At 36.7% G+C, this 19,670-nt stretch overlaps 1 protein-coding gene across 1 annotated transcript; it reads right to left on the reverse strand.

Annotated features, from left to right (window-relative positions):
• Positions 1-179: 179 nt before the first annotated feature.
• LOC103715110 (tubulin gamma-2 chain-like) lies at positions 180-18,364 on the reverse strand. Its single transcript, XM_088711028.2, has 12 exons — positions 17,955-18,364; positions 14,019-14,219; positions 12,287-12,398; positions 8,793-9,193; positions 7,391-7,444; positions 7,202-7,306; positions 5,849-5,923; positions 5,721-5,765; positions 5,397-5,525; positions 3,625-3,729; positions 3,483-3,548; positions 180-483 (listed from the first exon to the last, which is right to left on the reverse strand). The coding sequence occupies exons 1-11, from the start codon at positions 18,081-18,083 to the stop codon at positions 3,495-3,497; spliced, it is 1,410 nt and encodes a 469-aa protein (XP_088567154.1). The 5' UTR covers positions 18,084-18,364; the 3' UTR covers positions 180-483; positions 3,483-3,494.
• Between the last annotated feature and the right edge of the window lie 1,306 nt (positions 18,365-19,670).

Here is a 19,670-nt window from a genome sequence, read left to right on the forward strand (position 1 = left end):
GTATCATCATGCAGTGGTGCAACCAAAAATATTATGTACCTGCTTTAGCTAAAGTTTGATATGTGGGGGCAAAATAAGATTAAAAAAAAAAAAAACTTCTCAGGGATTACAAGCTCCAACCAGTAAAACCCTGCTTCACAATGCCTCCAACAAAATCATTAGCTTTTCTAGCGTAACTGTTTAAGGAAACAAATCCCTATAATCATTGATACCAAGGTCCTGGGTGCTCTTTAAATTTCACGGCCAATTCACAAAAAGTTAAGCAACACATCCCATGGAAGCACTATGCCGAAAAAAGAAAAAATAAAGGGAAAAAAAATCTACCATAAGTAACAACTTTTCATATGCGGACACATCTCAAGCAAATCATCACAACTCAAACAGAGAACCGCATGATTACTAAGAATGTAAACTTTGAATATCAAGAAAAGAAGACAACTGCCTGTTGTCTTCATTTTGCATAGGCTGCAACTGTTCAACAACCTGCTCGTAAAATAAAAAAGGTTGAAGAATGTCACCAATTAATTTACAGGTAACCTAGCATATAAAGCACTTGATAAGAGTAAATTTGAACCCTACAACTGGTTGGTGTAACATCTACTTAGCACAAGTATCCATTCCTGATGTAATGATTGATGTAACAATCATACCAAAAATTAACAAAATTACTTTATCAGAGGAAAGACCAGCACAGCCCAAGTAGCCATCACTTGGTAATGCGGAATATGGAGGCATTATAGTCATTTACCTCGTAAGACCAACTTGTAAGCTGATCCGGTAGCCGCAATAAAACCGTATTCATACACACGTATATGAAACAATCATATCAGATCACGAATTATGCTCCACATGGGATGTAACAAAATGTATTTCATACACAGCATGCACACTATATCCACATAACATGGCATGCTTGTGGCTATAATTCATCATACTAGGTTGATCCTTATTAAGATAACAAATGAATAACATAGTAAGTGGTTTAGTCGTAGACAGCTTCAAATTATAGTTTCCTAAAAATTCCAAGTGGCAAAATGTTTTCTTAAAGGTATGTCTGTCATAAAGTTTAGAATGTGCATGCAAATGTCCTTCTTATAAAACCATAAAAAACAAGAGGATAAATACAAATTTAGGATGAATACAATTTTACTGTGTCACTTTGTTTTTAAGAATGCCCGACCTAAAGGGTTTTGTCAAGGAAGCGAAATCAGGTTTTTTCAATAAAAGAACTACCAACTTGAATTTCAATTTTACAACTTTGACAGATTTTTCAAGGTCTGCTTTAAGATAAATCTGGGTCAACAGTCTTTAACAAAAATCTGAGGATCAAAAATAGGCTAGAGCTGGAAAATGAAGATTTTTAGCCGTTGAACAAAGTGAGCTGTTTGTGAATAGCTCATGTTTGGCTCGAGTTCCACTACTTTGATTAGTAAATGAGCAGAGCTAGAGTTAAGCTTGGCTTATTCAAGCTGAGCTCAATTGAGCTCGATAGGTAACAAATTAATATATCATATTAAATATTATTTTCAAATAAAAATTTATTTTGCTATTTACTTTATTAAACTTAGCATGATATACAAGGAATGTAAAACCATCCCAAACCACCCAATTTGGGGTATAGTGAATTGAATGGATGTAGAATCAAGAAGGTTCTAGTTTCAGTTAGGAGCAAGCCTGGTGCAAACCGGTCTGAACCAAGTGAAATTGCCCTATTTTGCTCGGTTTAGCTCACTTCAAACCAGTTCCTTCTAGTTTTAGGCCCATCACAGGCTAAAACAGAGGAGAAAAGCCATGTCAATGCCTTCTCCGCTTGTTTCTCATCAACCGGTACCTATCGATATAGTACAATACCAGACCGCTCCGACCTGGTTCCTAGCTAGTACCCGGTATTGGTTCAGGAACCTTGTAGTAAATATAGAAAAAAGAATGCGATTTAGTTAAGGGTTAAGATCTTGTGCATGCTAGTGCTATATCGGCCAATATTTACCATACCGGTCATAAGAAGATATAGGGCAAATTGGTCCATGCATATCATACCATATTGCTTGTATCAAGGTGTATCAAGGCATATTCCCACCATACCAAGGTGTATCAACCCCATCACTGCTCAGTACACTTATTTAGCTCATTTGTACCAAGGTTTATCAAGGCTTACTGGCCCTAGTTGAGGATTGTACAACACTACTAACCATCAATAAGTTACCGATCCTTAAGATTTGAAAGCCTTGATTCTAACAAATCGGATTCATGGGTAACCACAATATTTAAAGCATATATAAAAAAGCCTCAAGGGACCTCAAGCTTTCATCAAATCTTTTAAAGTAAGCTATTTGTGACCAGCTCAGTTATGGCTCAAAATTAAATATGCTTAAGCTCGAGCAAAGGTTACAGCTCGGCCTGTTTACACCCCTACTACAGATCAATAACTAAACAAAACCTTTTAACATGTTTGAAATCCAGAATTGGTAATAACACTATAACTTATGAGTACAGAAGGGTGGATAGGGTGATGCATGAGCCACTTGTTCCATCATGGCTATATCTGCAATATTCTTCTATTGGGTTTGCAAATAGGCCTATTTGATTATCTGTTATCTCTCTTAGTTTCAGAATCACTTCTTAGTTCAACTGCTATAATTGTATTAAGTCTTTAATCTAGCCACTTGTTCCATCATGGCTATATCTGCAATATTCTTCTATTGGGCTTGCAAATAGGCCTATTTGATTATCTGTTATCTCTCTTAGTTTCAGAATCACTTCTTAGTTCAACTGCTATAATTGTATCAAGTCTTTAATCTAAACCTGCCTGCACAGCAGTCATGATTTGCTTGAACTTTCTCAAAGATCCAAGAGCTCTGCTGCTGGGATATCTTTCAAGTTGGCATTTAAGGCGGGCATTTTAGACACTGATTCAATGCAACTGAGTGACCTTGTGGTTCAAACTAAGGTCTTATAGGGACGAGCTAGAACGTAAGTTATTAACTATTAAGAAACAATGTAGAGGAGGGCAGAAGATAGAGCCATCCTTGATGAAAACAAGGACCATACAGATTGATGTTTCCCTATTTTGTCATACAAAATGTGACATTTTCACCTAAAAACAAGTCTCTTTTCTAACAGTTTTCCATAGATGAATTGCAATCCTCTCACTTCCTATATGAAAAATGTCCAACATCATCATGCTTGACCAAAAATTAGCAAAACTATCCTAAATTCAACAACTAACATATTGCTTTTTTTTGGAGCAATATGGCGGGATTGCCGCCTTCATTTTGTAAATAATTGAAGTGGATATCAGCTTATACCGACATTCATGTACTTGAGAACAAAGAGGAAAAGTAAGGAGAGAACAGATTATCAACTATTAAACATGATTTTCTTGTGCCTATCAAGGTAGCTACAAAAGTTTGATGATACTGTTCTCTACTTATTCCAAAACAACATGCTGGTGAATTTCAAACAATAAGTTAGGCCAGGCTTACTTTGAGTTTGTTTTACATTACTAATTTTGAATCTAGGGCGGCTCCAATGCTGGCATTCCCTTGATCCTGTTTGAAATGCATTATCAGTAAATATCTGATGGCAAATTACTTTACAAAAGGCTTAGCTTCCATAGTAATGTACCTCCATTCCCCATTTGATATAATCTGGTGATTCGCATGCCTTGTATTCATCAACCAAGCTTGCTATTATTTCTCGAGATTCGTCAAATTCAGAAAGGTCGTTATCCTGTTCAGGATAGAACAAAACTCACAGAAATCAAACTGATTCAAATGGAGTGAATTTACCAAAAGTCGGCACATTGTTTATGCAAGCAAATGCACACATGTACTAGACAAATTTAGAAGGATCACAATTCTGTTTTGGACAGCTCAAACTCGTAGACATCAGAATGAAAAGCATGGACTAAGCATATTCTCCATGTATATGTGTGCATGCAGACAGACATGCATGTGCAGGTATGCCTACACAGAGGGACTACCATGGTTTCAGTCAGCAGTACAACATGATTATGTAACCAAAAACAAATGCTACAAATCAACAGCTAGGATAATCCATTGAAAATTGCATTAGATTTTAATTACATACTTCTCAAGAAATGGGTGGTACTGCTTAAGTTGGCAATCCAGCAAGCATGACATAGAAAAGGAGGACCTCTTTGAGAAGTGCAACAATAAACAGGTTTTATCGTGTGTTCCATACATCTGTTATTGAGAATACATTAGTACATAAAGCATATGGAACAAACTCCTGAGGCCATCCGAAGGGAAAGAAGCTTACTTGCAAGTAGAATCATGTTTCCTGCCATAAGCCGTGATGCAAGGTATGCTGAACCGACCGGGTCAGCCTGTACCGAACCGGTGCCGACAGGCACCGGTACGATACAGCATAACAAAACGGTTCCGACTCAGTTATGCTGAACTGACCGGGTCAACCTGTACCGAACCGGTGCCGACAGGCACCGGTACGATACAGCATAGCAAAACAGTTCCGACCCAAACTGGGTTGGAACCGATTGGTTCCGTACTTGTACCAGTGCGAACCGGGTCGGTTGGCGCGCGCGAGGAAAAGTGCCCACGCAGTACTGCCACAGAGTGGCATTTAACACGTCCGCGGACGCGTAGATATATATATTTTTTTTTGGAATCGCGCGCGGATGCGCGAGCGAAGAATCGCACGCCCGTGCGCGATTCCCCGCGCCCGCGGCCAATTCTCCAGCAGAAAATCGTGCCCGCACGCGGGCTGCCAGCCGCGTGGGCCATTTAATGCCACAGAGTGGCATTAAATACCACTTTGTGGCACTTAACGCGTCCGCGCGCGTCTCCGATTCGGTACCAATTCCAACCGGTATCGAACCGGTACCGTACCGGTGCTCACCGGTACGTCGGTATGGTCGGTTCGGCGAACCTTGCCATGATGTCTTTACCAAATCATCCAAATTTTATGAATATCAAGAAACTAGAGACCTAAATTCATTTCATCTGGATGGTTCTTACATTTTCTTCCAATTACATGATTGTCGCTGCTTCTTGCCATGTTACAGTATTGGGTCTACTCAAGTCACATTATACTTTTTAGAGAGAGGTAGAAAAAGAAAGAGATCATATTTTGCTTTTAACTGGTACACAACTCTGTTCACATTGTACACCCCTACCTCCAAGGAGGAGGGGACCAGATCGGAGCCAATTATCAGCTTTGAATCACATCTTATCAAAATAGGCCAGATAAGTAGATAAACTCCAACCAGGATACACAACTAGGCTCCAAGCTTTGCACTAGCCTAATAATTGCCTAAACATTTATCACAAGATCTAGAAATAAAGTCAGCTAAAAAAAGAAAAGTTACATATTATATAAAAGCATGTAGGAGCAACCGACAATGTTTGTCAACTTACTGCAAACATTGGGAACTTTCGATAGTTGTCAAGGAAGGCTTGCTTTTTCCTCAGCTTCTCATACTGGCCCAGACACTTGCTAAAGAGGTGCCGAATACTAGTATGGTTTGCTAGCATCAATCCACTAACCTGAATGAACAGTTAATTCAAATAAAACTAGTGATAATACTTTAAGGTTTTATGAAATACAATGGTGTTCTCTGTGTGTTTCTTTTTTCTTTCTTTCTTTGTGCATGTGTGTGTGCGTATGAGAGAGAGAGAGAGAGTCAAACAAGATATGATCATGTTGAAAAAGGATAAGGTGGGAACAAAGAGTAGTCTTACTCTATGAGTAGTTTGTACATAAGGTGATTTTCTGGACAATGCGACCTGCAAATTATCATAACAAAGACTCAACGAACAAGAAGAGGAACCAATTTGACAAAGCAAATTGATGTATCCTTTAAATAAACCTGAATGCTAGCAGGCCCCCATTCAATGAAGTTGACAAGCTTTCTTTCACGTATCCTCTGTAAGCTTTCATGTACCTGACTCAATTTAAAGGTTCTAGTATGAAAAGCAGCAAAGAAAATTAAAAAAACTGTGAAAAAAAATAAAATATATTAAATAAAAACTCCAAAGCTAATTGAAATAATTGCTAATCATCTGCATGACTAAAAGAATTAGTGCCAGGTCTCAGTGTTTAGAAATGTCATTTATAAAGGTGATTTCAAATGTGAAATACTCACATTCTTTAACGGTTTCAACTTTCAATGGCAGCTTTTGTTTCTTTTTCTGTGGAGGCTTTTTAGCCAAATAACTACTAGGTCAACCAACCATGCAAAAAATGGTTATTAGTGAGACCAGCATGCAAGGTTCGCCGTACCGGTACCGAACCCCGTACCGGTGCCGCACTAGTATAGGCGTACCGAGTGTCGGTACGGTACGGTATGCGGTACGCCAGGCGTACCGACATTGGTGTACCGATACCGGTACCCATCGGTACGGGTCCGGTACCGATCGGTACAGCGAACCTTGCCAGCATGTTTGCTTAATTTAAGCAGTCTATATCCAAGAATCAATCAACCCTTTGTTTGTGTTGTGACGGATTTATTTGACCTTCACCACAACCCAAACCCATCAAAATTCAACCAGCCAATAGCTATGAAGTGCAACACCAAGATAAGCTCCCACGTAATGATGGTGCAGAATGTTACAACCAACAATTAACATGAAAGCAGACCTCAAAAACTAGAGCCAAATTCTAAAGAAATTCCGAAAATCTGATATTTGAGCACTAATTGAAGAGTTGAGTTATATAAAGTTATACATATAACTATCTTGTTCAAGTTGGGTTATATATTTTAAATTAACTTGTTCGTTAGTGTAAGACTGGAAGCATGTCAACAGTAATGTAAAGGCCTAGTTACTTATCTTGTTCCAAGCATTAGTCTTGGGGAAAGTTCAGTTCCCGTTGTCAAATCATTGAAGCCAAATAATCACCCTATGGTAGTCCCAAATTTTAGGCTTGTATAGAAAGGATGTCCATCAGATATGCAGCTTCTATTTTGCTTTTCCCAGTAATGATAAATCTCTATGGACAAAGAATAAATATACCAGATGGCATGCTAGATCACAAGATGTATCGCATAATTTTAATGAAAAACAAAATCAAAATATTGGATATTCTGACAAAATAAAGCAAGATTTTGCTTAAAAATTATTAGGATAATAAAGTTTGTACTGCTAGGTGAACTGTCAGAAAATAGATTGGTACTAGGCAGAAGATAATACATCAAATCTACTTTTTTTTTAACAAAATATACCTGTGTAGGGTCCACATCTCCTTGAATTATGTTCAATATAGAAATATATTTTGCTTGACTAGCTTCCTTTGTACGTGCATAGGAAGAGACCATGATATTCTTTGTCTGCATAATACTGAGAAGATTAACATGTTTATTTTAAAGTAGCATAAGCAATACAAAATGTTTAAACAAGGAGAATAATCTTGCCTGCAAAAGTCTTCTCATAACATCTAGCACAGTAGTCTTACGTATCATGTTAACCTGCCAATACAAATGTTTACATCAGACAGTCAATCTGGACATTGTTTGTGTCACCAAAATCAAAATTCTCCTAGGTAAAACCTATAGTTAGACTATTACGAAAGCAAAGATAATAAATGTTGATCCAAGAAAATAAAAATTTGCAGACAGTTGTTTCGCCAAACCAGCAATATCCAACAGTTCTTCGCAAATATTGGAAAACATGATGTGAAATCTCTGAATTGACTTTACAGTTCCATTCATAAGCCCAAATGTGTACAAAATAAAAATAAAAAAATAATAATCTAGAAATGGTCTAAGCTCAGGAAATCTCATGCTTATCAATATATCAAGAATGCCAAGAGTCTCTTTGCAAAACCAGATACACTGCCCATCAGATGGATTCCTCAAATAGTCAAAGTTGGATGATGAGTTGAGGTGGGAAAGAAGAAATTATTGCAATTAGGGAAACTCCCAGATTGCACAATACCAAAAACAAATGGATTCTGGATTCCTTGTAAATGTAATTTCCAGCATCTTGTTCTTTTTCAGGGATTGTATGATTCAAGATTTCCCTGCAATTGTGAGAATTCGCGTACCCACATTGCTAACACCTCACCATTAACCATGTAAACAATATTCAAAAGACAAGCTGTGGAGCAGGCCATAAATTTTATCCTTCAAAAATCTAAAACCTTTAGAACTAATAACATTACAGATTATATCATGATGGGACAAAAAATCAATTGAAAGCGAGTTCTTTAATTGAATGATGTAAGCTTTTAAATCGGAAGATACAAAGGTTTCTCGATGAGTTCCAGAAAGTGTGTCCCCAATCAAATTTCATAATAAAATACCAAAAATAAATTCAAAAAACCTAGTCACTAATGAATTTAGGAATTGAAAACTTAAAGTAAATGCACATCTATATTGCATTTATTTGGTGGATGTTTTCTGTCTTCAATTCCCATCTACCAACTCTCAAAATAGGAGACATAAATATTAGATACATGAAAAGTTTTGTCACATCAAGATTTATTGCTATCTTAATAAGGATAGGTGACAAAATCGTTGTCTTGAAACCTTTTTATAATTATCAACCCGACTTGCTTGCTATTCTAGAATACTTCCTGTAGCATTCAGAATGTCTATACAGAAAAAAAGCTTACTCATTAAATAATTTTAGATTGTATAGGACATAATATGATCACTGGGAAAATGGATGCACATACTTCTTTTATACATTTCAGTCTTTATTAATGTTATTAACGTGAATACATATTTCAATCAGATTAACAGAATGATACTGTCCTTATATTTTTAACAAAATATAATGCAGAAATGGAGTCATATGTGAAGATTGTCTAACCTGGCGCTCCACTGTAAGTGGTGTATAGCCCGTCATGAGAAAATGGCATCTTGGTGTTGGAATTAAAGAAGCAAGTAGGCCAACCAAGTCATTGTTCATGTATCCTGGGTAGCGCAGAGTGGTTGTGCTTGCAGACATAACCGTAGAAACCAATGAGTTTGTTTGTGCAAAAGTCGGATTAGATAGATGAAGGCGTTCCACAGCAATCCTATTGAGTGCCGTATTGTCAAGAACAACAACACAATCAGCATTCAGTGTCAATCGCTTTAAGGTTAAAAGTGAGTTGTAAGGCTGGACAACCACATCACTTGTTTCCATTTGATTGGGGAATACACTGTATGTTTGAACTAGCTTTTTGCTATACCGTTCATTCAGGGTCTCCAATAAATATGAACCCATACCTGCACTAGAGAAAAAGGCAAGAGAACTAAAAAGGGGTAGGGGATCATAGAAAATGTTGCTTTTAAGAAGGCTTCACATTGAAAAAAGAAAAAAAAAACAAAAGAAAAGAAAAGAAAAAAGATGTGCATTCATAAGGCAAAAAGAAAGAAAATAAGAGTTTTGCTTGGAGCATATGCATACCAAAACAGTTGAAAGGTGACCTCCTTCCACTTAGCATGACAAGGACGCATATTCAACCACCATTGATGTTTTTTGATGGTAAAAAACAACTTGATAGAATAGGGAAAGATATCCTTCAACCCACTCAACTCGAAGCTCTTTAAAAAAATAGAAAAATTGGTGAAAGTAGAGTTTAGATCCCTTTTTCTTTAATTCAGGAATTAAACTATGACTGAATTACAAAGCTTCTTTTATACCCATAAGGTCTGCCCGTGCACATTCGGATGGAATTCCTCTTCTAGTTAAAAGAAATTACAACTTTCTCAAATAGATGTGACTAGTAAAATAATCATAAAAAAGCTAAAATTCTATAAGAGTCAGATCTCGACTTCTACATCGACTGTTTTTAACTGCATTGCGTAACACTTCTCGGATTGGAAAACATGCCCTATCAAAGTCTTTCTCAAAAAGAAAATTTTTACTCGGCCCCATCCTAGTTTTCCTATGGAATGGACATGCCACATCTCTATAGTCATCCCCACGAGACTTCCTAGTACTTTCTTCTGTGTAATAAATCTAAATATGCTACATTTTTTTAAAATTATTTTTCTACTATTTAAATAATTATTTATCTTGAAAATATTATAATTTTATAAAAATAGAATATATATTGAAAAAGAATATAATCCTATAGCTTGATCCTTATCCTATAGCATATCACAATTTGATGCCAAAATTTGACATGATTTCACCTATTTTTCTTTAATTTTGGCTAGAATATTGGCAAAGAAAAGTCAACTCACCTTGACTGCAAGCTTCTCGGTGTTAAGCAGTCGAAATTGGTCATTGAAATACCAGATTGCATGAACCTTCTTTCCTTCATCTCCTCTCCTCTCTTTCTCTCTTTCTTTCTCTCAGTTCAATGCGGATGAGGCTCCTCAGATGCTCTTGAAGCCTCAAAGAGACCATAAGACAATAGAGAACTGTCTATGATGCAATCCCACCTTATTTTCGATTCCCCTTTATTTTGAGAAAGAAAATCACAAAGCCCACGAACTGGGACAGGGGAGGGGATCACACATTTCACCCTCTGTCCCAGGAAGGACCACCACGGGACGGGTGGGGTGCCCCGTGTGCAATGGGATCAAGGTCCTGAGCTCATCCCATCTCCTGCTTTCTTAGAGGAACGAAACAAAGTGGCAAAGACACCCCTCGTCCCACCAACACTTGAAACTAAATATTGCATGCAACAATCATACAGCAATCCATATGAAAATCTAGACCTTTTTATTTAAAAATGGCTCCTTATAGCCATTTTCAACAAACATTTTTCTTAAAACTCGACAATATTGTAACAATCACATGAGACTTCATATAAACATATCAACTTTATCCAATCCCTCTAATTTGTTGGATGTCTTTGTAAAACACTTCTAGTTTTCCAGAAAATAAAATAAGTCACTCTAAGTATCTTATGACCATTGATTTGTACCAATCCTTTATTTCCATGTGCATTTCTACAAAAACTCAATACCACATACTCCTTAGAAACATAAAGTTCGAATAGAAGCAAGTTTAAGATTTCTTGGGGGGACAATAAATTTTATATTGCTCATAATTCAGAGTGGCACAGAGAACAAGAACAAGAGCATGGTTTGAGAATAGTTCAACACTTTAGTATGTTGATAATTAGACCCTTTATCCTCAACTGTCCTCCATATTTCTATTTTTGCATCAGATCATGCTCACCTATCACAGACTAGAAAAGCATTGTGTATGTAGCTAAATATGAACACTATACGACCTTTCGTTTGACATTAGAGCACATATATCAAAAGAGTAAGAAAAGGGCTTTAACCTTTATCGTTCAAAGATTTCCTCCATATTACTAGTTTTGAATTGGATCATGCTCGCATTTCATTGATTCAAATTGCATCATTTGTAGCTATGTGCATGAACATTATATGACCTATTCTTCAATACTATATAACACGTCTATGATAACTGAGAAGAGTAAGGAAAGGGGCTTAAGGAAGATCATTATTGTAAACCCATAGAAATTGGAATTTCAATTGTCTCGCAAATCTCTCACAATCGTTACAGCTTTCTCATGCATGCCTTCATTAGTCTCAAATTAACCCTTCAATCTTTCTCAATGCCAACGAGATTACCATCAAAAGTCCTACAAGCATATTGTTTTAAGTCAAACAAAATAACTTCTCTATTTTCTTTGTTTAGACCTTCTCATTCCTAGATGATTGCAATGGCACTGTTTATAATAAGAGGCAAAGGAATGTAATTGCTAGTAAAGTAAAATACCATCACTGTATTAGCTTCCTAAATCCATACTAATCAAACAGTTAAGAAGCAAATCAAGCAATGGCTATTGTGTGTAACCTACATCATAAAGCATGCAACAAATGGTCTAGGGGGAAAAAGAAAGATAACAAGAATGAAACTTGTCATCATAACAGGCATGACTAGAATGCTGTAAAAAGTGGTTAGCTTTATCTAGTTGATGATCACAAAAATGTTTTCTTTGAACTTGAAGAGGGGCAAACATAGAGCCCCACCTCCTTTTATTATGGTGTGCATGGGATTCAAGCCCAAATGGCTCACAACAACTTCTAGCAACTTTACCAAATCTGCCATTGATGACCACAAAAATTACAATGTTAACAAAGCAAGAAAACTATAAATCCTTTAAAAGTAATTATAAAAGAAAAGTAAAATGCATTGGTATTGCTTATATGCAGGTGAAAATGAATGAAAAACTAATAGGTTAAACTGGAAAAAAAATGGAGAAAATAAAAGGCAAAGTAAACAGGTATATGGGATAGATATAAAAAATGAAAGAGATAAAGGAAAGAATAACCAAATGTTTAAGATAAAAAGGGGTAACAGACATAGTCAAGAAAAATGAAAGGAAAAACCTGATCCAGTTCCACCAGCAATGGAATGGCAAAGGACAAAACCCTCAAGGCTATCACTTCCATCTGCTTCTCTATCAATCATGTCCATGATATCATCTACAACTTGCTCTCCCTATCAAGAGATACTTATAAGAAAATATCTATATCAAAGATCATTGGCACTTCTGCACTTTAAAGCATGTAGAGGATAACAACAATTAAGAGGTGATTTGTGTATAATAAAGGGTACAAGACAACATCTTGGTTTATCATATTCTACATATGATGACCTTGCACATACAATGATATTCAATCCACTCAACTTGTCACCAAACTTTAAAGTCATGGAAAATTTATAAAGACAAGACGGAGAATTGACTTCACGAAAGCAAGAGAAACATGGACATTTAAAGTGAATCTTCAGAACATCACACTTTAAGGATATCAAGCACAGAATCATTGGTTTGTGCCATGAACTTTTATGGTTACTACGGTCAGCTCCTATTTGCCAGAATCGGGAGCTGGTGCAGAGCGGGTGCAGGTGCGGGCAAGCGGATATTTTAGAAGCACTTTTATTAATCACTTAGGAAGTCGGTACAGGTTCGAGACTTCAGGGACATTCTGAAGTGGGTGCATTATTCTAGGAAGAAGGTTCTAGCTACTAAGGTTCAGATTCTAATGCATTCTGAATAGTTCTCGAATTTAATATTCCTTTGCATCAAGAAAAAGTTATTTCAATCAGAATGTAGATTTCAAGGGCAGACCAAAAAATTGTGAAAAAGCAAGCTGCTTAACGCATTAGAAGAACAGTGGAGCAGGAAAATTATAACCAAGAATTTCAATCAAAGGAGATTTAGAATAAGAAAATGAGGCATAAATAGCAAAGTCAAGCCACCAGTGGATGGTAGAAGAACATGAAGTCTCTTTTGTTTTGATTGATAATGGATACTCTTTTGTTGTCACCAAAATACTAGTTGCTAGAAGATAATTAAGTCCCTTATGCCAACAGATATGAGACACCTCTCCTGTAATTCAATGCCAAACCATATTAGGCAAAATTATTTACAATTAAATAATTAAGATAGTTCCAAAGGAGATGAAAAATTAAGCCACCAGGCGGAACCAAAAGAGAAAGTGAATCTTCATAGACAAGTGAAGCACCTAATGCAGAAAGATTTTGGTTAAATCAAAGTTTAGATTTTAAGTTCCACCAAAAAAATGTGACGTCTTTGCTCTCTCTTCTTTTCATATTTTCTTCAAAATCATCTGGTGGCTTTGTTTAGTATCTTTGTTTCATATCAAGGTACAGGTCATAGTATCATCTTGATAGCAGATAAGATGTCTTCTAGTAACATTTTCGCTGTGGGCACTGGATACTATGTTGACCTGTATTTGCCAGCTCTAGACTAAGATCCGCGTTGCACTTCACCAAGGTATAGCACTTTTAACTATATTAGCTAAGACTTCCACCTTTCATGAAAACCATAATATTCATATAGAGCATCGTAGCCAAATAGGTAGAAAAGCAAACTAATCAAAAATTACATTATATGGAGAACAATTGTCTCAATCAACACCAGAATCGGTCAATGGACCTAAAAAGGGACATCACTTTGACTAAATCGTCATGCGAAAGTACCAGCTATGTATGAAAACTATGCAGCATAGAAGAGATGTCAAACCAACTTACATTTATGAGTCTATGTGCAACAAAAGTGTAGCGTTCATATAATCTAAGACAATGTTGACAAACCTGGTGATATCCACTGGCCCAATTGTTTCCAGCACCACCTCCATGTTCTGAGACAAATATGTTCTCATGATTATAAAGGTTCCTATATTCGCTGTTTTGTATACCATTGATAACTCTAGGTTCAAGGTCCATTAGGAGAGCCCTCGGTATGTAGTGTTGGTCATCAGCTTGATAGAAGAAAACATCCTTCCTATCACCTCCCTGCAGTAGCTCTGGTTAAAGAATGAACCATGATAGTTTTTGTTTACAAAGTACAGGATAAAGGAAAATGCATGTTAGACTCCCAGACATGTGGTTTCACATGTAACTCTAAAAATATGGTGTTTCTCTATATATCTGGGCCTGATAGAACTTCACACCCTGATGTGTAGAGGAGCTCTATAGCAACACTGTTAGTTACATTAAAGTCAGAAAACTCAGAGCCTAATTAAAATTACTTATAGAAATAATGCCTGTGAAGCAAATGCTTAAGAAAGTAGAATTGGATAATACTTGCATAAGTTGTCAATAGATTCAATCATTAGAAGCTCCAGAGGCATGACGAATGATGCAAGGCCACATAGCACTGTAACTTCTATGCGCATTTTTCAAAGTCCGAAGTACTTGAGAAATAAACAACACTAACAAAGCATGTATCACCAAACCATTTTAATATTCATATGGATAAGGAACATAATTTTCCTTATAAAATCTTTCCAAGATATGAAATTAGGAGGCATGAAAGAGTACTGGTTAATAGGTCAATGGCAGTTTCATAGTTGTATAAAGGGAATTCATTTATCTGATAAAATTTGTTGTCACTTCCTATTTTATACCTAGAAATTTTATATTCCCTACTAATAGAGTGTTGCAACATGTCATTTTTACAAGATCATTTCTTATACATGTACTCTCTTGGCAGGAAAGCTACTCTTTGGTAATAGTGTAAGAATCAATAGTTCAATACAGTAGCAAAGAATTATGATGCAAAGACATGTCCCATTGGAAAAGAATCCTGCTAAGAAGCAAATGGTCATATATAGCTAAACGAGCCTTCAATGCTCCAAATCCAGAGCCCCCTCCTTAGAATGATATGTTGGCATTCAGAATCAGGGATGGACAAATGATGGTGCACTCAAACAAGCCTGTCTCTTTCTCATGTTCCTACTGCTGCTTTCAACAATGAGCAACTGCTCAATAATATTTGTTATTTCCTTCATTAAATCACATCCTCACATTCACTCATTTGACCCTTCAGGACTGATAAATGCTAGCAACAAGAAGGAACTCTATCTATCCTCATGGACCAAAAACCATCTGATGGTTTTGCATCTTCTCTTTGTTGGCACAAGTGTGGCGCATCCAAAGCAAGAAAATGCAAGGAACTGTAGTAAAAACAGCAGAAGGGTCGACTCATGCTGATCTGGGGTCGACCCCTGAAATCGGGCAGAGAAGCAACTCTCTGAAAGCCTGAAAGAATCGACTCGTGAGTCGACCTCAGGTCGGGGCCGGTGATACAGAGAGAGCGGGAGTCGACTCGAGCTGTGCCAGAGTCGCCCCCAAACCTGCGACAGATTTAAGTAGGGACGAGAATTGGTCTCCTACTTGCTTAAGGCTCAGGTATTTTGAGTTTTAAGGTGACTAAACATTATTTGAGCTAGGTTTAGGCTCAAAGAAGAGAGAGCATGCAAGTCATGGGTGTACATGGGCTTGGATTGAGTGCTTTCTCATGTGGTTTAGCCTAGGGGAGTTTTTTTGGGTTTGGGTCATGTTTGACCACATATATATATATATATATATATATATATATATATATATATATATATATATATATATATATATATATATATATATATATATATATATATATATATATATATATATATATATATATATATATATATATATATATATATATATATTCTTGTAATTTGTGTATGAAAGGAATGAAATCATTGGAAACTCTTTCTCCCTAAAATCCTAATCTCGTTTTCTCTCTTCCTCTCACACCTCCATCCCTAAGAACATTAGGGCACGCAGCCATTATTGAAGGAGAGCCAAATTCCGCTTGGCTCTTATCCTTCTTCACCATTAAATCAAGGTCCAACGCCTCTTGCGGTATAGGGGATGCCCTAGGTGCTGTGGTTTGAGGCGCACGTATCCCACACTCTTTCCAAGCATGACATCAATACTACACACAGAATATAGCTCCATTTTTTTAATCCCTCCATGTTAATGGTGTCGAGCAATCAATCCTAATAATAGTAGGTGGTAATTCCAATTTAATCATGGAAAGACAACAACACTAAAGGCTCCAACTGGAAATGAAGGAAATGTGAGATTATCTCATCTAGAACCTCCAACGAAATACGCATTCTATCATGAATAAAAAAATGGGGCTCAATGCATGAGGATTCCGCCATTACAAAGTATGGAAAGGGTCAGATGAACACAACCATACCATTGTGCCAAAAGTCAAATATAAACTACCAACTTCAAACCTAGCTCCGACACCCGACGCCTTATTTCATCTCCCAATTTTTGCAGGCTACCAAATAGTTAATAAGGACCCCAACATACCAGTCAATCTTCTCATCGAGAGTATCTCTACCTAACATCCGACTACATGAGCCCTCTTGTTTTATAATCTCTATAACCATTTATTATACCTATGGACAGCTTCTTGATATTCTAACACTACGACATATCTTTATAGATCCTACCACAATCAAAAGATGCATTACCTTATGATCCTAGAAACCCTACCATGTTTCTTTTTCAGTCATTCCGTAAATCTAGAAAATGATGAAGGATACAAGAAAGCCTGCCATAAACTAGACGTGTAGGTGAGTAACAACTATCCGAATAGCCAACTTCTTCGACTCTTTCAACCATGGATCTTCTTAAATACTTTGTGGCCATTCCTGATCCAAGGTACAGTACAATATGCTTAACAGGAAGCAGAATAAGGACACAATCATAAGTTAACCACAACCAACAGCTTCTTTCCCATCCATTTGAACCACAGGTAAAGAACTGATCTAATAAATATTTTTATTACTAGTCACCCCCTTGGAGAAAATGTGAAGAAACTTCAAAATAGATTATATTCCAGCACCAAATCGCCATGAACCACCTGTCCCTATATGACCGCTGGATCCTCATTTTGGTGCATCATAAACCGCTGGCTCATCTTTTTGGCGCATCATAAAACAATTAGTAATTTCCTCAACCTTAGACCCTTTGGTTGTCATAATAACCCTTAAGCGAAGAACTGACAAATTTTAAAAACATTGTCATGCAGCCCTCTTTCTTAACCTCCTAAGACACTTACACTAAAAAACGTCCTCCTCATTGCTTATCAAATTAAGGTTTAGCTTAAACTGACTCTTAGTCAATGTATATAGGTGTTGAGGCATAAATGAATGGCTCTGGTAACCAAGATATTTCAGCCATGATAAGAGGGGATACCCAGTGGCTTCCCCTCCAACAACACTCGATCTTCCCTTACAAATATATGAAACAAGATGCATTTCCATGTCAATTTCAGGTTTCTTGTTCTACCCATAACATATAGCGCTTCCCCACAGATTAAGAAAAAAATATATTTAAAAAAAAAAAAAAAAACTCAGCCAAACAACTAACTTCATCTTGCACGCTCCAACCCAATTCAATCCAGTCGAAAATCCAAATACTGGTAACAAATCAGTGTTGAAACTGACGAAATTTTAAGCTGCATTATAGTTCCCATCTCATAATAGATCTGGAACTATAACTTCAAAACCGAAGCAATCTTGTTACCATAGATCCAAGAAATCACACTACAGACCACCCACCCCCACCCCCACCCCCCCGACTGTTGCATTTAACCAAGAAATATCATCAAATAGAGCCAGAAATGGATGAGATTATAGAAAAAGAGAAGACAAAGGAGGAGAGATGGAAGAAGGGAAGTGCCTGGGTGGCGAAATCCTCGAGAAGGCCGTCCTTGCCGATGCCGTGCTCCAGGCAGAGCTGCTTCCAGAATTCCATCCCGATCTGGTTCCCGCATTGCCCCACCTGGATCGTTATGATCTCGCGCGGCATCTCAACGAGAAAGGATTAAGAGCTAGGGTTTGAATCTGAAGGGCTTAGGGTTTCTTCTTCGCTCGCTACTTCATCTCTCGTACGGGCTGAGAGGGTTTGAAAAAAGAGAGGGAAAAGGACTGGATTTTGGCACCGGAACAGGTGGGAGAACCTCCGGGCGTTTTTATAGCTTCCATGTGGCGCTCTCTCTCTCTCGCTCCTCGGCCGGCTGCGAGTCATCTTGCCACCACTCTGCTTGCTGAGCACGTGTCAGTGAAGACCATGCACGTGAGAACAGACCCTGTACAATGATTTTTTTTCAACTTTTATATGGTTTTGTGTGTGCCGCGGTGTTTCGAACCCGAGTTGGACCGACCGAGTCGACCCAGTTCACCATCACCTGCTAGTCTTTGCGGGTCGGGTTAGGTCTAAACTCATAAATAGCTAAAACTCGTTCACAAGAGTGCTATCTAGTCGAGTCAAATTCATGATTTAGTACATCCGAACCCAGACCAACTGGAATTTCGGACCCAAATTTTATTCTACACCCAACCTATCATCGATTCAAGTCCGAGTTAAGATAATAAAAATATGAGTAAATCATAAAAATCTTATTGAGGTTAGGAGTAGATTACATTTATACTCAATAGTATGAAAAACCAGCACTTATCCTTCTAAGGTTTACTTTTATCCAGTATTTTAACCCATAACTTAACAGATGTTGGTCAAATTGTCAACAAATAATTCAAAGTCACTATGAATATTATGAATGAATTAGATCTTCTTTTAAATATTGACTTGATATATATATATATATATATATATATATATATATATATATATATATATATAAAGAGTTGATAAAAACTAAATAATTATTAGAAAAGTTTGAAAAGCAATAATCTATCTCTAGAGTATATCTATTATATATTATGCCATGTTTAACATAAAATATATAACTTAAAAAATATAAAATTATAATTTAGAAGTGTTAGAATAAAAAGGATCAGGGCATGATTGTATAGAAATATTCAATACTTACCATAAGAAGACTATACTTTGCTATATAATTATGTAAACACTATTTAGTAATTGTTTTCCTCCTTGTATATGATAGGTAGAGACATGAAATCAGTGTAAGATATGGTCTTGATGGGGTAAAAATGTAAAAACTTATGGAGATTGCATCTTTAAAGTTTCAATAGTTTTAATAGCAAGTTGGATGTCAAGTATTTTTAAAGACCAATAAATCAAGCATTGGTTTTGAAAAGTTGTTTAAAGAGAGAGAGGGCTTCTAATGAGGTTTGAATTAACACATGCAAATAACCTATTTGATAATAATTTTACAAAGGTTAAAAGTGCAAGTAATGTAAAGATCACAATGATAATAATTCCTATTAGTCATTTAAGTCACGAATTATGCACGGAATAGTCCATTGCAAGTTCACAAAAGGGGAAAGGGGGGGGGGGGGGGGGGGGAGAGAGAGAGATAACTAAGTTGGTATTATTTTTATTTTGGAAATTGAATACAAAAATGAAATATTTTTATTTTTGTATCAAAATGAAGTTCCCAATTTAAATCTAGATTTTTCTTGATTATTGAGGAAT

The sequence above is a fragment of the Phoenix dactylifera genome, chromosome 14 (genome assembly GCF_051530095.1).
Source record: "Phoenix dactylifera cultivar Ajwa chromosome 14, Ajwa_hap1_PhDact_Kaust_v1.1, whole genome shotgun sequence".
NCBI classification, from domain to species: Eukaryota; Viridiplantae; Streptophyta; class Magnoliopsida; order Arecales; family Arecaceae; genus Phoenix; species Phoenix dactylifera.